Source organism: Pseudonaja textilis, chromosome 4 (genome assembly GCF_049901715.1).
Source record: "Pseudonaja textilis isolate UNSWEBS1 chromosome 4, rPseTex1.2, whole genome shotgun sequence".
Lineage (NCBI taxonomy): Eukaryota > Metazoa > Chordata > Lepidosauria > Squamata > Elapidae > Pseudonaja > Pseudonaja textilis.
This window is the reverse complement of record NC_141993.1, coordinates 87,595,784-87,612,991: the sequence shown is the minus strand read 5'-3', so window position 1 is coordinate 87,612,991 and position 17,208 is coordinate 87,595,784. Positions and strand designations below refer to the sequence as shown.

The 17,208-nt window shown below is 44.4% G+C and overlaps 1 protein-coding gene across 1 annotated transcript in view; it reads left to right on the top strand.

Annotated features, from left to right (window-relative positions):
• Positions 1 to 639: 639 nt before the first annotated feature.
• The window catches only part of ABCF3 (ATP binding cassette subfamily F member 3), a 39,785-nt gene continuing 23,216 nt past the window's right edge, over positions 640 to 17,208 (top strand). Inside the window, exons 1-8 of the mRNA XM_087933623.1 lie at positions 640 to 796; positions 4,563 to 4,710; positions 5,885 to 5,964; positions 7,157 to 7,209; positions 8,929 to 9,026; positions 11,656 to 11,778; positions 14,343 to 14,609; positions 15,794 to 15,874. Coding sequence (XP_087789749.1) covers positions 721 to 796; positions 4,563 to 4,710; positions 5,885 to 5,964; positions 7,157 to 7,209; positions 8,929 to 9,026; positions 11,656 to 11,778; positions 14,343 to 14,609; positions 15,794 to 15,874 — 926 coding nt within the window. The 5' untranslated portion in view covers positions 640 to 720. The remainder of the gene's footprint in view (positions 797 to 4,562; positions 4,711 to 5,884; positions 5,965 to 7,156; positions 7,210 to 8,928; positions 9,027 to 11,655; positions 11,779 to 14,342; positions 14,610 to 15,793; positions 15,875 to 17,208) is intronic.

The window sequence follows — 17,208 nt, the reverse complement described above, 5'->3', positions numbered from 1 at the left end:
ATGAACTGTTACAGGAACTGGGCTTGGCTAGTCTAGTAAAGAGAAGGACCAGGGGGGATAGCAGTCTTCCAATTTTTGAGGGGCTGACACAGAGAAGAAGGGGTCAAGCTATTTTCCAAAGCACCCAAAGGCCAGACAAGAATAACAGATGGAAACTGAACAAGGAGAGATTCAACCTGGAAATAAGGAGAAATTTTCTCTGACAGTGAGAACAATCAACCCATGGGACAGAAGTTGCCTTTGGAAATTGTGGCAGCTTCATCCCTGGAAGCTTTCGAGAAGAGGTTGAACTGCCATTTGTGAGAAATGGTGTAGGTCTCCTGCTTAGGCAGGGGGTTGGACTAGATGACCTACAAGATCCCTTCCAACTTTGGTTGTTATCGGTCTGATGGTCTCCTAACCAAGCGCTACACCAACTCTGAGCTTATTTGACTTATGGATATCAACCAGGAATTGCCACCAGCTGCGGTACGAGAAAAGAGGCCTCGTCTGCTTATTACCGTTGATATCCATCAAGCCATTTTGCTGTGAACTCCCCTCAAAAAAGCAGCAGCAAGAGGGGCCTTCCGCCACAGCTTCAAACGGCCTCGGTTTCCCAGAAACCTCTTCGCCGGCCTACGGCTAAAGCGGAGGACTACGTTTCCCAAGAACCACCGCGGTGGCCAACGCTGCGGTCGTCTGCCGGCGGCTGAGGAAGGAAGGCCCAGCGGCCGGGCTGCCATGGCGGCCTCCTGTGCGGAGATTTTGCGGAGGGAGTTCCCGGAGCTCGACGGAGAGATGTTCGAATACGTGACCGGTGGGTGAGGCTGAGGCGGCGAAGGATTAGGCTTCTGGGATCGGCCTGGGCCTCGGTTCCCCGTTCCCAGGGTGGCTGTGCCGGCTTCCGAAGAGGGTCGGAGGCTAGGAGGGCGGTGGAGCCTCCTGAGGGCAGCTGAAAGGGTCTCGTGGGTTCCTGGGGTGGGGAAGGAGGGATCTCTCGAACATCGCACGATGGGCTCCGAGGATCACGAGATTTCTGGATCTCCCCCCTCTCCCCAATGCATTGGTACATCCCCTTAGAAGCGTGGCCTATGGTCAGCGCTTCTCTGGACTAGTCCATGTCTGGATAAGGGGGGGGGAAGAGATTTGCGTTTTTTGTGAGGCTGATTTGGAAACTCTAACTTGGGCAAAGAGGAGACGAAAAAGCTTTTATTTCCAAGCTCTAATCCTGGTAAAAGCACCTTCCTATTGAATTCAGCTGCTAGCAACTTCCTGCATTCATCCATTCCTGAGATTTCCTAGTGGTCTCCCATTCAAAGATTCTAAGAAATTCCCATTCCTGGGGCATTTTTTCCACCTTTAGGACTGTCAGGTGAAATTCAGAGCTTGAGGGAAAAGGGTTGGATCTCTGGGCCTAAAAACTCAACTTAGATGAATCGATGAGCCGACTTCCTTCTTATTTATAGACTTTTCAGATTATAAAGCAACTTACTTATTTAGCAATGGCAAATACATGGACTTTTAGTGGTTCAAATATTAATGTTCAGTCCACCCAGCCATTCAAGGACATGGTGGTCTATGTTGGAAAAAGAAAATCAGACATAGGGCTGGTAAAAGCTCTTGATGGACATTCCAACACAATGGGATGGATATTTTGTTGAGGAGCACCACAGTCACACTGAGGGGTAGAGACAAGACTCCACTAGAATTGAATTGAATTCTTTATTGGTCAAGTGTGATTGGACACACAAGGCATTTGTTTAAACATTAGTCTAATTTGTCTAAAAATTTGTCAACTCATTAAACAATGAGTCCTGGCAGATACCATCCATTGCCCAATGCTGGCGAGGAAGGTCAAAACCTGGCACCTTTTGTGTAAGGTCATCTATGTTAGCTGCCTGTATAAAGCAGGATTTCTCTGCCTTACAACTATAATATATGTGGACTTCAATTCCTGGAATTTCCCAGCCAACCATGCTGGAGAATACTGGGAGTTGAAGTAAGTCTTCATATTGCAAAACATTGCGAAACGCTGATATAGAGCAACAATCTCTAGTTTAATTTTAAAAAAACAGTTCTGGAATTTGGGGTGAAATCAACCCCTCCATTCACACCCCTTAGAAGAAGCCCATTTCACATTTACTTAAAGAAAATACATAGCTGTGTCCAGGAGAAAAATAAGATTGGATTTGTTTTATACTGGCTCAAAATGAGTCCATGGATGTCGCTCTGAAGTTTTCTTGCCAGCAATACAAAAATGATTTGATTTTGTCTGGTTTAGAGATTGGTTTATTTTTCAATTCCTGCCTAGGCTGCAGTTGTCACATTCCTGCTAGTGTCCCATCTAGATCAGTTGTTAGTCAGGCAGATCCTGATGTCTGCAGTTGGCTCATCCAGCAAAATCTGTTAGCTTAACCTTTCTGTTTCCCCCCACCCAGTTTGTCCAAAATTTGGGAAATTTTGCTCGAAAATGGAAGATCTAGTTCAGATTAGAGGCTGCCTTCCTTTCAACAGGCGTATTGAACAACTTCTGCCATCCACCATTCCAGCTACCTTGATTGGAAATTGGTTTAAAATAGATCTGTGTAATTGTTGGAAGTGGGGGTTTGTGAGCAAAAGTCATCTTCTGGAAAGAGTTAAGTTTATTGCCAACTGTTATTTTGCCATCAGGTCTCACAGCTCTTAGCTTTTTTCCAGACCTCTGAAATATGGAGATAAATAAGTGCCATATCACGCTACAGGTCATAAATGTGAAATGATTTATATATTTGAAAACACTGGGTAAATGTAAGCAGATATTAGCTGGGTGCTCATAAAGCAAGTCCAATATCTTATTCCAGAGTAGATGTTCTCATGTATTTTTAGCTGTGACCTCTGTAAGAAAAAATTGAGCACCAACACGAAAAGCTCATGTGTTGTAGAACAGGGGTCTCCAACCTTGGCAACTTTAAGACTTGTGGACTTCAACTCCCAGAATTCTAGGAGTTGAAGTCCACAAGTCTTAAAGTTGCCAAGGTTGGAGACCCCTGTTATAAAGGAAGAAATGCTGTAAAAAGAGTATATATGTGTTTTTAAATGCCGCTCTCTAATTCTTGCTGCATCTGTGCTTTCACCTGATGATCTCAGCTAAGTATTTGGCAGATTTCTTTTCATATTTCATTTTCACCATAATTCAGGTATTTACACTGAAGCAAGTCTACATTATTTCAATTAGGGTTACTATTTAGTTGAATTCAGGGTACTAAAAACTTGAGATGTTCCTCTTTTGTTTGGTTCGGCTCTTCCAGGCCTGGCATTCAGCAAAGATAAAACAAATTCCTTTTTCTTCTTGCTTCCTTCCAAAGTTTAATTTTAATTCATTCATTCAAGCTATGGTAGGGTGAGCCATGGTCTGATGTGACTCCATAAGTAAGCTGCAAGATGTGCCATTTTGTATTTCGGTAGAAGACATCACACATAGTTAAACAGGAAGAAGCAAGATTTCTTTAACCCCGGATTAAATAATTGTAGATTAGAATAGAATAGAATTCTTTATTGGCTAAGTGTGATTGGACAAACAAGGAATTTGACTTGGTGCAAATGCTCTCAGTGTACATAAAAGAAAAAATACATTCATCAAGAGTCAAGAATCATCAGGTACAACGCTTAGTAATAGTCATAGGGTACAATAAGCAATCGAATCACACTAGGAAACAGTCAATATAAACCGTAAGGATACAAGCAGCAAAGTTACAGTCATACAGTCACAAGTGGGAGTGGATGGGTGATAAGGAGTGATGAGAAGATTAATAGTAATAGACTTGTAAAAAGTTGGACAGTGTTGAGGGAATGATTTGTTTAGCAGAGTGATGGTGTTTGCGGGAAAAACTGTCCTTGTGTCTACTTGTTCTGGTGTGCAGTGCTCTATAGCGTCGTTTTGAGGGAAGGAGTTGAAACAGTTTATGTCAGGGATGTGAGGGGTCTGTAAATATTTTCACAGCCCTCTTTTTGATTCGTGTAATATACAGGTCCTCAGTGGAAGGCAGGTTGGTAGCCATTGTTTTTTCTGCAGTCCTAATTACTCTCTGAAGTCTGTGTCTGTCCTGTTGGGTTGCAGAACCAAACCAGAAAGTTATTGAGGTGCAATGACAGACTCAATAATTCCTCTGTAGAACTAGATCGGCAGCTCCTTGGGCAATTTGAGCTTTCTGAGTTGGCGCAGAAAGAATATTCTTCGTTGTGCTTTTTTTGATGACGTTTTTGATGTTAGGTGACCATTTTAGGTCTTGTAATAGAATCTAGAAATTTGAAGGTCTCTACTGTTGATACTGTGTTGTATAGTATTGTAAGAGGTGGTAGTATGGGAGGGTTTCTCCTAAAATCTACCACCATTTCTATGGTTTTGAGTGTGTTCAGTTCCAGATTATTCCGGTTATACCACGAGGCAAGTTGAACAATCTCCGTCTGTATGCAGATTCATCATTTTCGAATGAGACCAATCACTGTTGTATCATCTGCACACTTCAGAATTGCCCGAATTCCTCAGTTGGAATGCCTCTTGGGGTCTTGGCCTTACATTAACAATTGGGGGTTTTTTTGGGCAGGGGTCCTGCACAGTGGCAGCACGGATTTTGAGACGGTGGATGATCTATTTGAAGCTGTCGGCGAGCTCTTGCAAGACGTGTCCCGAGACTCCAAAGATGATGTAGACATCCGTGCCGTTTGCCAGCGTATGTTCAACACCCTTCATCTGTAAGTTGCCTCTGGTTAAAACGGGGTCATGAGAAACCAGACAGATGCACTTTCTTCACTTGTGATGATGATTTAATAATACATAAAGCAGCCACTAGAGGTCCAGAATCCACCCAAGCCCCTTGGAGTAGAACTTGAGAACTCAAGCAATCTATATATATCAGAGGTCTCCAAACTTGGCAACTTTAAGACTTGTGGACTTCAACTCCCAGAATTCCTCAGCCAGCATGGCTGGCTGGAGAATTCTGGGCGTTGAAATCCACAGGTCTTAAAATTTACAAGTTTGGGGACCTTTGCTATATATTACAGCAATACAGGTAGTCCTCAACTTACAATAGTTCATTTAGGGACCATTCCAAGTTACAACGGCACTGAAAAATGTGACTTATGGACCATTTTTCACACTTACAACCATTGCAGCATCCGATTTACGTTTGGATGCTTGACAACTGACATTTATGACGGTTGCAGTGTCCCATGGGTCCTGTAATTCCCTTTTGCAACCTTCGGACAAGCAAAGTCAATGGGGAAGCCAGATTCATTTAACAACCGTGTTAGTAATTCAAGAACTGCAATGATTCACTTAACAAACGTGGCAAGAAAAATCTTAAAACTGGGTGGGGCAAAACTTATTTAAACAAATGTCAACATAAATTTTGGGCTCAATTGTGGTCCTAAGTTGAGGGCTACCTGTAGTATTTACCACCCTATAACACTTTAACCACACAATCTGGGCGGGTTACAATGTAAGCATCATTTGCATATTGCCCCCAGCAATCTGGGTTCTCATTTTATCGACCTCAAAAGGACGGAGGACCGAGTCAACCCTGAGCCCCATCAGGATCGAATTCCAGGCTGTGGACAGAGTTTGCCTGCAATACGGCACTTTAACCACTGCGCTACCAGGGCTTATTTTAATTAAGCATCAGGGAAGCCAGGATACTTATTTTTATGGCACTGTTGTCAAGCATCCAAACGTAAATCGGATGCTGCAATGGTTGTAAGTGTGAAAAATGGTCCATAAGTCACATTTTTCAGTGCCGTTGTAACTTTGAATGGTCCCTAAATGAACTATAAGCGTCCCTCAAAGTGAGAGAGATTTACAACGATGGGATAAGGACACAGAGGAAGAATCTGGAATTTTCATTTAGTAACAAGCCTTGTTTCTGGACAGGGAGAATGAAAACTCTCCGAGCAGCCGGCAGGTCCTTCTGGATGCCCCAATTCAGCTTTCTAAGATCACTGACAATTACGGTGAGTAGTTGCAGCAGAGAAGTCTCTTGCATTTACTCAAAAAGGGTGAGATTCTACTCCTTTCTATACCTCTGTCAAGCAGACATCACCGAGAGGCACAAGGTTTCCTTCTCTTGGGATTGTAGGCTTTTAAAAGGAAACAAAAAAGTGTTCCTTTCCCCACCCCCAAAAAAAGTGCTTTCAGAAAACAAGCCAAGGTTTTCAAGACTACCAAATAAATCTGAGGGGAAAATATATATATAGGTAGTCCTTGAATTATGATCACAGTTAAACCTGGAATTTTGATTGTAAGTTGAGTTACCGTGTAACCAGGCTTGATTTTACAACCGCTTTTATGAAGAGCAAGTTCTGGAAACACCAAGCATTGTAAGTGGTGGGAGAAGTAGGGGAAATTACCCGTTTTTTTTAAAAAAAACCAAACACACACCTACCCTTGATGTTGCTGCCACGTTTCAGCACGCCAAAATTAGAAACATCAAGGTAAGACGGAGTCGGGTGGCTTGTTAAATATCTGATGCACCAGTAAGTTAATGTTTCCATGTTTATGACACGTGCCACTGTTTCTCAAAACTGGGCCACTTGAAGACATCTGGACTTCAACGCCTAGAAAGGGGCTGGGTGGGGAATTCTGTGGGAGTTGAAGAATCTTCAAGCAGCCAAGGGTGAGAAACTTTGGCATATGCACTTTCCTACAGAATAAATACAAAAGGGGTTCTGAACTCACGCAGAGATTCTTGAAGCAACATCGTTGTCAAGATTCCAAGTAATACATCCCATTAATGGAGAACCCCGATGCAGGCATATTCCTCATTTTATTGAGACATCCTAACTTGGCACAGTTCCTGCTGGTTTTATCCCCAATTAAAAGTAAAAACTTTTATCGCTCCCCCCCCCCAGCATCTCCAGTCACATGGTCCAATCAGCATGTAGTCCAGTTGCTAGGCAACTCCACCTTCGCTCTCCCCCTTCCGAACACCTCCACCATTGTCCTTGGTTCCCAGGGGAAAGAATTTTATTTTGGCTACAACACCCCAGCTATCCCTATACACACACCCTCCCCTGGCCCCTTCACTCCAGGCTGTGTCATCCCTGAAGCAACGAGAAAAGAAACCTCCCTACAGAGAGAAAAAGGCCACAGTTAGGCTAGCTTTAGAATTGACAATTTATTTATTTTTGTTGTTCTTGGTTGCAGATTCTAACTTGGACTTGTTGCCAGGACTGCTGTTGAAGAGAGATCAGACTTCGGTAAGGCTATCATCACAGCAGTTTTTATTACTATTAATCCCTAACCTTTGAGTCTATGTGGGTTTCAAAGCTGGATCTTTCACATTTTGGAGCATCTCTTAGTTGTACCAGCTAATGTTGTCTCCTGCTATGGGATGCTAGACGCTGTAGTCCAGTGATGACTAACCTATGACACGCGTGTCACTCGTGACACGCCGAGGCACTTTGACTGACACGCTTGTTGGTGTGGGGAAAACCTGCACATTTAGAGGCTGCCTGTGCTCTGCTCCAATCCCTGCTCCCTGCTTGTTGCGTGGAGGCACGGTGTCACCGCTGCCGCAAGATCTTTGCAGCAGAGAACCGGTTTTAACCGCCATAAACTGAGGTTTGTCAGTTTCATTACCTCAGGAACGCTACAGGAGGAAAGGAGATCCATGAGGTTCACAGCCCTGTAAGGTGGCCTTCCGATCCCCACATTCTGCACCTGCAGCCCTGAGACCAGGGAGACGAGTTTCCCAGCCCTGTGTGACTATGGCTTCCAAAGCTGACGGGGGGTTTTTTTGCCCCATTTTATGACCTCTCTGGCCACCATTGCTAAGTGAATTGCTGCAGTTGTGAAGGGCGTAACTCAGATTAAGTGAATCTGGCGTTCCCCCATCGATGTCGCTTGTCACAGGACTGCAAAAGGTGATCCCATGACCCTGGGACACCGCGACTGTCATAAATACGAGCTAGTTGCCAAGCACCTGAAGTTTTATTATGTGACCATGGGGATGCTGCAACAGTTGTCAGCGTGAAAAAAATGGTCACAAGGCCCTTTTTTTCAGTTCTTGTTGTCGCTTCGAACAGTCACTAAATGAAAGGTTGTGAGTCGAGGATTACCCGTACCTCCTTATCCTCTTCTGTTTTTTTTTTTTTAAATAATGCTTTATTTTTTTTCCATTTATACATAATACGAATAGTTATTAAACAGCACTGTGACATTATATATACATTTATGTGTCCTGTCAAAACTTACAATACATAATACTTTCATACCCTCTTATTTATTATATACATTATTTACATTTTCTATTCTTATATCTATTATCAATCCAAATAATCCATGTTTCCCATACTGCATCGTATTCTGTGTCTGTTTTCCCTTTTAATTCCACAGTTAATTTATCCATTTCCACACACTCTAAAAATTTTTTTATTATTAAGCCTTCAGGTGGTATGGAGTTTTTCTTCCGGTACTGAGCATATGAAATTCTTGCTGCTGTTAGTATATGTAATATAAGATATTTTGTCTTTCTGTTATAGTTTTTTTAAATTATTCCTAAAAGGAATAATTCCAGGACAAAATCAATTTTGTTTTTAGTTAACTCTTCTAACCACGTTTGAATCATTTTCCAGTATTTTTTTTTTTTTTGCTTTGGGGCATGTCCACCAAGAATGAAAGAAGGTACCTTGTTCTTGTCCACACTTCCAACAATTTGGTTTTAAATTTGGGTAGATCTTTGGCCAGTCTTGAGCATGCCAAATGCCAACGACAGAACGTTTTATGTCGGTTTTCCTTAGACGCCGCCGATTTTGTTATTTTAGAATTCACCTTCCAGATCTTTTCCCGTTCTTCCAGATCAGCAGTATGTCCAACATACCTCTTATCCTCTTCTTTTTAACTTCCTCTCCGGTCTCCTCTCTGGAGGCTGGTGGGTCTCTCTATTGATTCTCTGCTGTCTATCTCTTGCGTTGCAGATGGTGAACGCTAGAAAGCTGGAGAAGGCAGAGGCCCGCCTGAAAGCGAAGCAATGCAAGAAGCAGGAGCGAGATTCCGTCAAATCTGGGAGTCCATTGTGAGTCACGGGGGTGGGGGGATCGTCTTTGAGTGGGGCAACCGTGAGAGGATCTGCCAGGGGCTGCTTTTACCAGAGTCAATTTCTTAAGGCGTCGGTCTTTCCACTGCTTATGGGGAAGGAAGTAGAGGAGATCAGGGTGTGGCTGACATAAAGAAGAATAGATTTCCTCAGAGCATAAACCATATTAATCTCCAGGTAAGGGCATTGTTCCAGTGGGCAGGCACCATGACGCAGAAGGTGCACTTTTTTTAAGGTCCCTGTAGGTGACGTTTTTTTTTTTAAATTGGAAGGAGCAGAGAACATGTGTTCTCCAATAGGAGAGAATTTCTGTAGCTCAGGGTTGAAGTATGGAGTCCTTGGTGCTTTCTGAGATTGATTATTACCAACACACACACACACACACACACACACACACTGATAAGCAGGGATTAACATTAGACAAATGGTCTAAAAAGAAAGCAATTCCCTAAAGGCACTACCAAGTAAAAATACCACACTACTATGCCGCCCCGACATTGGCAGGGCAAGTTACTAGCACTAATGATGTTACTAGTTATGATGTAAAAAAAAGATGCTGAGACTCTAGAAAGCACGTCGAGAAGAGCAACAAAGATATTTAGGGGGCTGGAAGCTAAAACCTACTATGAACGGTTGCTGGACTTGGGTATGTCTAGTTTAATGAAAAGAAGGATCGGGGGTGACATGATAGCAGTGCTCCAATATTTGAGAGGCTGCCACAGAGAGGAGGGAATCAAACTATTTTTTTCTCCAAAACACCTGAGCGTAGAACAAGAAGCCACGGGTGGAAACTAATCAAGGAGAGAAGCAACCTAGAACTAAGGAGAAATTTCCTGATAGTTGAAAACAATTAATCAGTGGAGCAACTTGCTTCTAGAAGTTGTGAATGCTCCAACGCTGGAAGTTTTTAAGAAGAGATTGGACAACCATTTGTCTGAAATGGTGTAGGGTTTCCTGCCTAAGCACGGGGTTGGACTAGAAGACCTCCAAGGTCCCTTCCAACTCTGTTATTCTATTCTATGCTAGTTGGGGATTGAAATGCCTGCAAGCAAACAGTCGAGCTCAGAGAGCACCAAGGAATCCCCAGCACCCACTCTGCTTAATCATCAGGATAGGCAGATCGGTGATCCCTCAAATAAGCTAGTCAGTAAGCCAGAAATAGCTTTGTAGGTGGTAATTGTAGATGGTGAATTGCACCTGGGCACTAACTGACAACCTGGGCAGTTTGCAGAACAATAGAGTCAGGTTAGCATCCCAAGGCATGCCCATCAATGAAGGTCTTCTCAGCTACAGCTGCCACCTGCTCTTCAGGCAGGAGCTGCACCTCCAAGAAAACCATCAAATTACACACCTGTCTTGAGTGGGGACATGGTGTCCCATCTAATGCTAAAGATGGAACATTCCTAGATGGGAGGGGGTCCAGCTACCCCAATGCCATTCAGTCTTCAGGATTAAGCTGTCATAACGTTCAGATGCTGGAACAAAACGATGGTGGTGTCCCTTGAGTGATCCAGGTGTATATAATTAGGTATCACCAGCATACTGGTGATGACATAATGGCTCAGCGGCTAAAGACACTGAGTTTTTCAGCTAGAAAGCTGGCAGCCTGGGGTTCGAGACCCAAGCGCCGCACAACGGGGTGAGCTCTCGTTCCTTGCCTCAGTTCCTGCCCATCTAGCAGTTCAAAAAGCATGCAAGTGCAAGTAGATAAATAGGTACCACTTTGGTGGAAAGATAACAGCCTCGGTGTATAGACATGTTGGCCACATGACCATGGAAGTGTCTTTGGACAATGCTGGCTCCGTTGGATAAGAAATGGACATGAACACCATCACACACACACACACACCCCACAGAGTTGGACTTGACAAGGGAAACCTTTACCATTACCTAGTGTCATGCTCTTGGTGGAGACTAACTCTGAGCAGTCAGAGGAGGACCCAGGCCCATCCCCTATCCATCCTAGGGCACGTAGGGAGGAGAGGATCAGGGTAAAACGTGGTCTACTCAGGAGGAGAGAGCCATGATCCTCTTCATGGGATGCAGGTGTGAGATCTGCATAAGCATTTGGACCTGCATGCTAACAGACACTGGAGATAAATTAGTGTTTTATTCCTAAAGAAGGTTTATCTTGGTTGGCGTTCCTCCAACGGACTGTCCCTGGTTATCTTCCTGAAGTTGGCAATTATCTATCCTGGTCTGTCGAGGAACTTTATTCAATGTGGTTTGGTTTTGGTTTTTGCTTCGTTACCGGCTCTTTGAATTTGAACTGTGTTTCTTTCCTTTGAAATGTTATTTTGAAAATAGTTTACTCCTCCACTGTGAACCATTAAACAGTGAAGCCAAGTTGAAGGCATCAAAGGATTTTTAATTATCTTTTGGGTTTGGTTATATTTCTGATATACTCTGGGTCATTACACCTAGCATCCTGATGATAACTGACCCCAAGCCAAGAGATGACCTTAGCCAGGAATTTCATGCAAATGTGAAGACAGAAGGGGAAGAGCCTCATTGTTGCATGTGGGAAACTGACCCTTCCAACAAACGGGAATTGTATGCACTCTTCCCTGGTCTTAATGGTTGTTTGTATTCTTGTTCTGGACGGCAGGGTTCTTGAAGAAGCGTCTGCCAGCCAAGCAGCCAGTAAGAAAGAGAACCGTCTCGAAATGTCAGGCAAGAACAAGTCCTACGACGTACGCATCGAAAACTTCGACGTGTCCTTCGGCGAGCGGTGAGTCTCCTCATTAAGGGTCACACATCTTTGCGGCATCTTTGACTTGGCCATTTGGACTCCTTTGGCGTAGCACTGCAAGCTAAACCGTGGTTACCCCTAGCGTGGTATCCAGGCCAAACATTGTAGGGGAAAGATGTTAATATTTCTGTTGAAATGGAGCTGAGCATAGAATAGGATTAAAGCTGGACTTGGAGAAAAAAAAAACACGTATGTATTTAAAGTTGTGATGCCCCGTTTACATGCTGGGATGTAACGGAATGTGTGGATGGCCTGAGGGGATGAGCGGAAGAGATGTTGGCTAGGAAATGAATGAACAAGAAGGAGCCGCCAGTGGCTTCACGGTCAGAGAATGACATTTAGGAAGGACCCCACCTTAACGGATCAGGTTAAAATTCATTTAGTTGGAAGCTACAGCGACACTGAACAAGGTGATTTATGACCATTTTCCTTACTTACGGCCATTGCAGCATCCCCATGGTACCGTGACTCATATTTACGACAGTTGAAGCATCCCGGAGTGTTGAAATCTCCTTTGGTGACCTTCTGAAAAGCAATGTCCGTGGGGGAGTCCAGATTCACTGAACAAGCTAATTTAACGACTGCAGGGTGTCAGCATTCCAAGTAACAAACTCCAAGACAATCCTCTTCTCAAAGTCCATTTTATTAGAGACTAGCTCAATTCCCGTGCTTCGCTACGAAAGTATGTGGTCGAGCTTAGTTTTGGGGGGAGGAAAATAAGGGGGAAAAGTTCTGCCTCTGCCTACCAGCATCTATCGGTATTCATCTGGCTAGTGTCCTGTCAGTGTGTGAGAGTTGAGGGCTGTTTGGAAAGTGAAACAGTATTTGCTGTGTGAGCAAGGAGACAGCAAGGACCCTGGGCATGGCTCAGCTCAACTGTTCTGTACTAAAACTCCTTTCCTCTGCTTGTGTTTTGCATTTGAGAGAGATTTCTTTTCAGGCGGGGAGGGAGAGTAGAACTCCTTAGCATCAGAGTGTGTTTATAATAATTAGTAATAATACTAATACTCTGATGGTCATTTCGAAAAATCCTTTCTTAGTGAGCATCTAGAGGCCAAGAGGAACATATGTGCCAATGTTCAAGTTTATAAGCTTTACAGTTCTGGAGATTTTGTGACGATGCATGAGGGGTATTTCGCTTTTATATAAATTGATGTCATATTGGCATATCTGGGCAAACCCGAACCTGAGAGTTCTGGGATTTCCCTTCTCCCAAAAAAAAGTCAAAGATCTATCCCCTGCCTTCATTAGTCCATCACATGACCTATCCCATCTGGAGGCTTATCCCCAGTCACTCCCCTCCAGGTGCAAGGTGACATGTCCTTGACTCTCCTAGAAAGAATGTCATTGTGGCTAATCATCCACTGCTCCTCAAAAAAAAAAAAAAAACACCTCCCAAATTCCCAGGCACTTAAGTGTGGCAGCCAAGAAGCTCTAAAAGTAAAATGGCTTCCCAGGCTGACACAGTGATTAACTTAACAGCTGTGACAAGAGAGGTCCTAAAAACGGGACAAAACTAACTGGAGAACTGCCTCGCTCATCAACAGAAATGTGGAGCTTAATTGTGATTGTAAGGACTACCTGTAGCAGGGGAGACTTTGCAAGATTCTTTTAAGGTAGCCCAACAATAAAGTAGAATTAGCTCATCTAGTTTCTTATCTGGTTTACCTGGAAGAGCTGACATTATGTGGCTTTCTAGACAAGTGGCTCTATGTTCCTGCAATTCTTGTGTCTTGTGATGATCCTGGGGCGTGGCACAAAGGCAACACAGTTAGATAATCAGTAGGAGTCCCTTTATTAGCTCCAACTTTGTCTCCAATGTCTTGGTTACCTTCTGGATGGAGAAGAACTCTCCCAAGAACAGCCTTTGGCTGCAGAGAATCAAGTCTAAAACATGGTCAATAAAAACTGTAAGTCCAATTCAAGGAAAAATGGGGTAATTAGTCTGGCAGGGCAGGAAAAAGAATTCCAGACATGAAGGCATGGCAGTAACTCAACAAGGTTGGGAAGATGCCAGGAACACAGATAACCAAAGTCAACACAAGTTAAACCCACATTTCCCCTCAGCAGCTGCCGCACTCGGCATGCATCTCTTTTAAACTCCCTTCCTTGCTGTGCCTAATGAAGGGAATCAGGGCCTTTCCTCCCCCGTAAGCCACGCAACCCATGTTGCTCCCTTCTCGGTTCCTCCCTGCGTGCCCTAGGATGAAGGAGGGGGTCCTAGGATGAAGAGGGGGTGGGCCTGGATCTTCCTCTGAACTCCCTCTCCCTTGTTCTATCTCTTCCCTACTCTGCCCAGCCGGAATTTGCCCTTCCCCAGTTTTTTCCACAGCTACACTCCCACTCCCTGTCAGTTGTTTGTCTTCGTCCTCAAATTCAGACTCCGACAGGGGCATGACACATCTACCCATCAGGTACAGTGCAGTTGTCACCTCACCTGGCACAAATGAAGTATCTAAACAACATCCCCTTTGTTTTATAAAAGCACAGGGCACACTTGTCCAGGCCAGAGCTTGACATTGTCCTCACCCTCCTCTTTTCAGGGTCCTCCTCACGGGAGCAGACCTGAACCTGGCTTACGGCCGGCGATACGGCTTGGTAGGTCGGAACGGGTTGGGCAAGACCACGTTGTTGAAGATGATCGCCAGCCGCAATCTGCGCATCCCCTTGCACATCAGCATCCTTCACGTGGAGCAAGAAGTGGCCGGGGACGAGACACCGGCCCTGCAGAGCGTGCTGGAATGTGACACGGTCCGTGAGGGGTTGCTCAAGGAGGAAAAGGAGCTGACTGCCCGGGTGAACTCCGGAAGGTAACCTTGTTCCCGAGGAACACCGTCATAATTGTTAGTGTTTGGGGATAAACCCCCGAGCTGAGTGCACAGCAGCAGTCAAGCCAGGCAGCCAAATGAGAGAGAGGCTGGGCCCAAGAGTATACACACACTTGAGACAAAAACACTGTTTGTGGTTTTTAAATAGATATTTAATTCACACAGAGATTAAGAAGAGTCATTCAGTCCATATGTCAGTATCCAGTATATCTATCCAGTTACCTAGTCTTTATCTGCTTGTAAATCTTCTTCTTCTGATACCTTTCTCACAAAGACAACGCTGAATCCACAGCTCACCAATAAACAGTCCTTGTGTTCAGTTGAAATGGTATCTGGCACAGTAGCCTCCAAAAGTAAGCAGACAGACGTTCCAGCAGGCAACAGACCAGGAACAGAACCAGGTGCATCCAGAAGCCAGTGACTCAGACAGTTGCATCCAGAAGCAGGGTCTATTACGTTTCCCTTCCTACCTTTATGGCTGCCTGGAACCGCACCCACAATGACATTGCAGTTTCATGTGCTTAAAGCTACATAACACTTAAACTAGGTTTACATATTTATTCAACCCAAACCTGGTTGGTGTATACATATACCCAACAATAATTCAGTCTTAATTCAGATGCTGTGGTTAGAATGCGGTATTGCAGGCTAAATCTCTGCTCCTACTGCCAGGAGTTCGATTCTGAATGGCTCAAGGTTGAACTCAGCCTTCCATCCTTCCGATTGTTGGGGGCAACAGGCTGACTGTGTCAACCACTTAGGGAGGGCTGTAAAGCACTGTGAAGTGGCATGTAAGTCTAAGCGCTATTGCCCTTCCCTCCCTCCCTCCCTCCCTTCTGTGGTGGCACAGTGGTTAGAATGCGTTATTGCAGGCTAATTCTGCCAACGGCCAGCAGTTCGATCCTGACTGGCTCAGGGTTGACTCAGCCTTCTGTCCTTCTGAGGTGGGTAAAATAAGGACCCAGATTGCTGAGGGCAACATGCTGACTGTTAAACCACTGAGAGAGGGCCGTAAAGCACTGTGAAGTGGTACGTAAGTCTTAAGTGCTATTGCTATTAATTCTGGATGGTAACTTTGTTCCCAAGGAACACTTATCAAATTCAAGTGCAGTACAGAGCTAATCTACAATCCACCGCGCTCCTTTTCTGTCATTTTTTTTTTCCAGGGGAATAGGCACAGAAGGTGCTCAGCTGTCTGAAATCTACGCCAGGCTAGAAGAGATTGAGGCAGACAAGGCCCCAGCGAGGTAAGCAGAAACTCTCTGTGGGAGCAGATACAGCTCTGGATTTATCTGCTTGGTAGTCGGTGAGTTCTGTTAAAATAGCTGAACTTGCGTAAGATCCAGGTCTAAAATAGCAAATCTTGATGCATACGAGTCTATGGAGATAACATGTGGATGGGAAGAGGCAATTTCTCCCATCAGCTGGGGGTAATAAATTTCCACCAAAAACTCAAATTTCTTAAATTCCAAATGGAAATTGGATGCTTCTCCAGTTCTCCAAATGAAAGAGTGCAGATAATCCTTGACTTACAATGACAAGTTGTTCTGACCCAAAACCTTTTTGCAATAAAATAAACACGAACCAAAGGGAACAGAAACCTTTTAATGATTCTTACGAATGCCCGGTTAAAAGGCTGCTGCAAACTAATTAACTTTGATAAGCACAAGTCTCGCCAAAACTGCAAGAATAACAGATAAGGTTACCTAGAGATATTTTACAACACAAGAGTCTTCAATTACCAACTTAAGATACTGCAATGTCCACGAGACTCGAGTTTCAAAACGTCTTTGCTTCCTGCAAAGAACGTCCGATTCACGGCAGGCTTTTATCTTCTTGAAGGAGGGGCCTTACTCCCGAGTCGCCCGTGCTGCTGCAGCTGCTCTTCCTTGTGAGCAGCCCTGCACGCACGCGTACTTGGCTCAGGCTCCTCGGGAACCTCCTCATCGCTGCTGCCAGCCCCCACAATCTCTGAAGGCCACTCCCCAATGGTCCTGGCCCCTCATCTGAGTCCTCGCTCTCTTCAGCTGTCCGCACCTGCTGCCGGCTAACCACAACACAAGTTGAGCCCAACATTTGTGTTACTAAGCGAGACACTTGTGAAGTGAGTTGCACCTCATTTTATGACCTTTTTGGCACAGTGGTTAAATAACTCAGTGCCATGGTTAAGTGAATATTGGAGTTGTTCAGTGAATTTTGCTTCCCACCCCCAACAATTGATTTTGCTTACTGGATGCTGGTTGGGGAGGTTGCAGATGGTGATAAAATGACCTCAGGACAGCTCAAACGTCATAAATACCTGTCAGTTGCCGAGCACCTGAATTTTGATCACGTGACATGGCAATGCTGTAGTGGTCATTAAATGTGAAAACTTAATGAATCGCTTATTTCAGTGCCATTGTTGCTCCAAGTGGTCACTAGACAAAAGGCTGTAAGTCGAGGGTTAACTGCTTTCATCTTAAATTGGGAGAACAGACTTTAGATCTTCCTGAAATCTGATTTAAAGAATGTTTGCAGAAGGGCAACCTTCTATAAACGTACAAACCCATTAGTTTACTTTAGCTTTTCCATCCATGGAAAC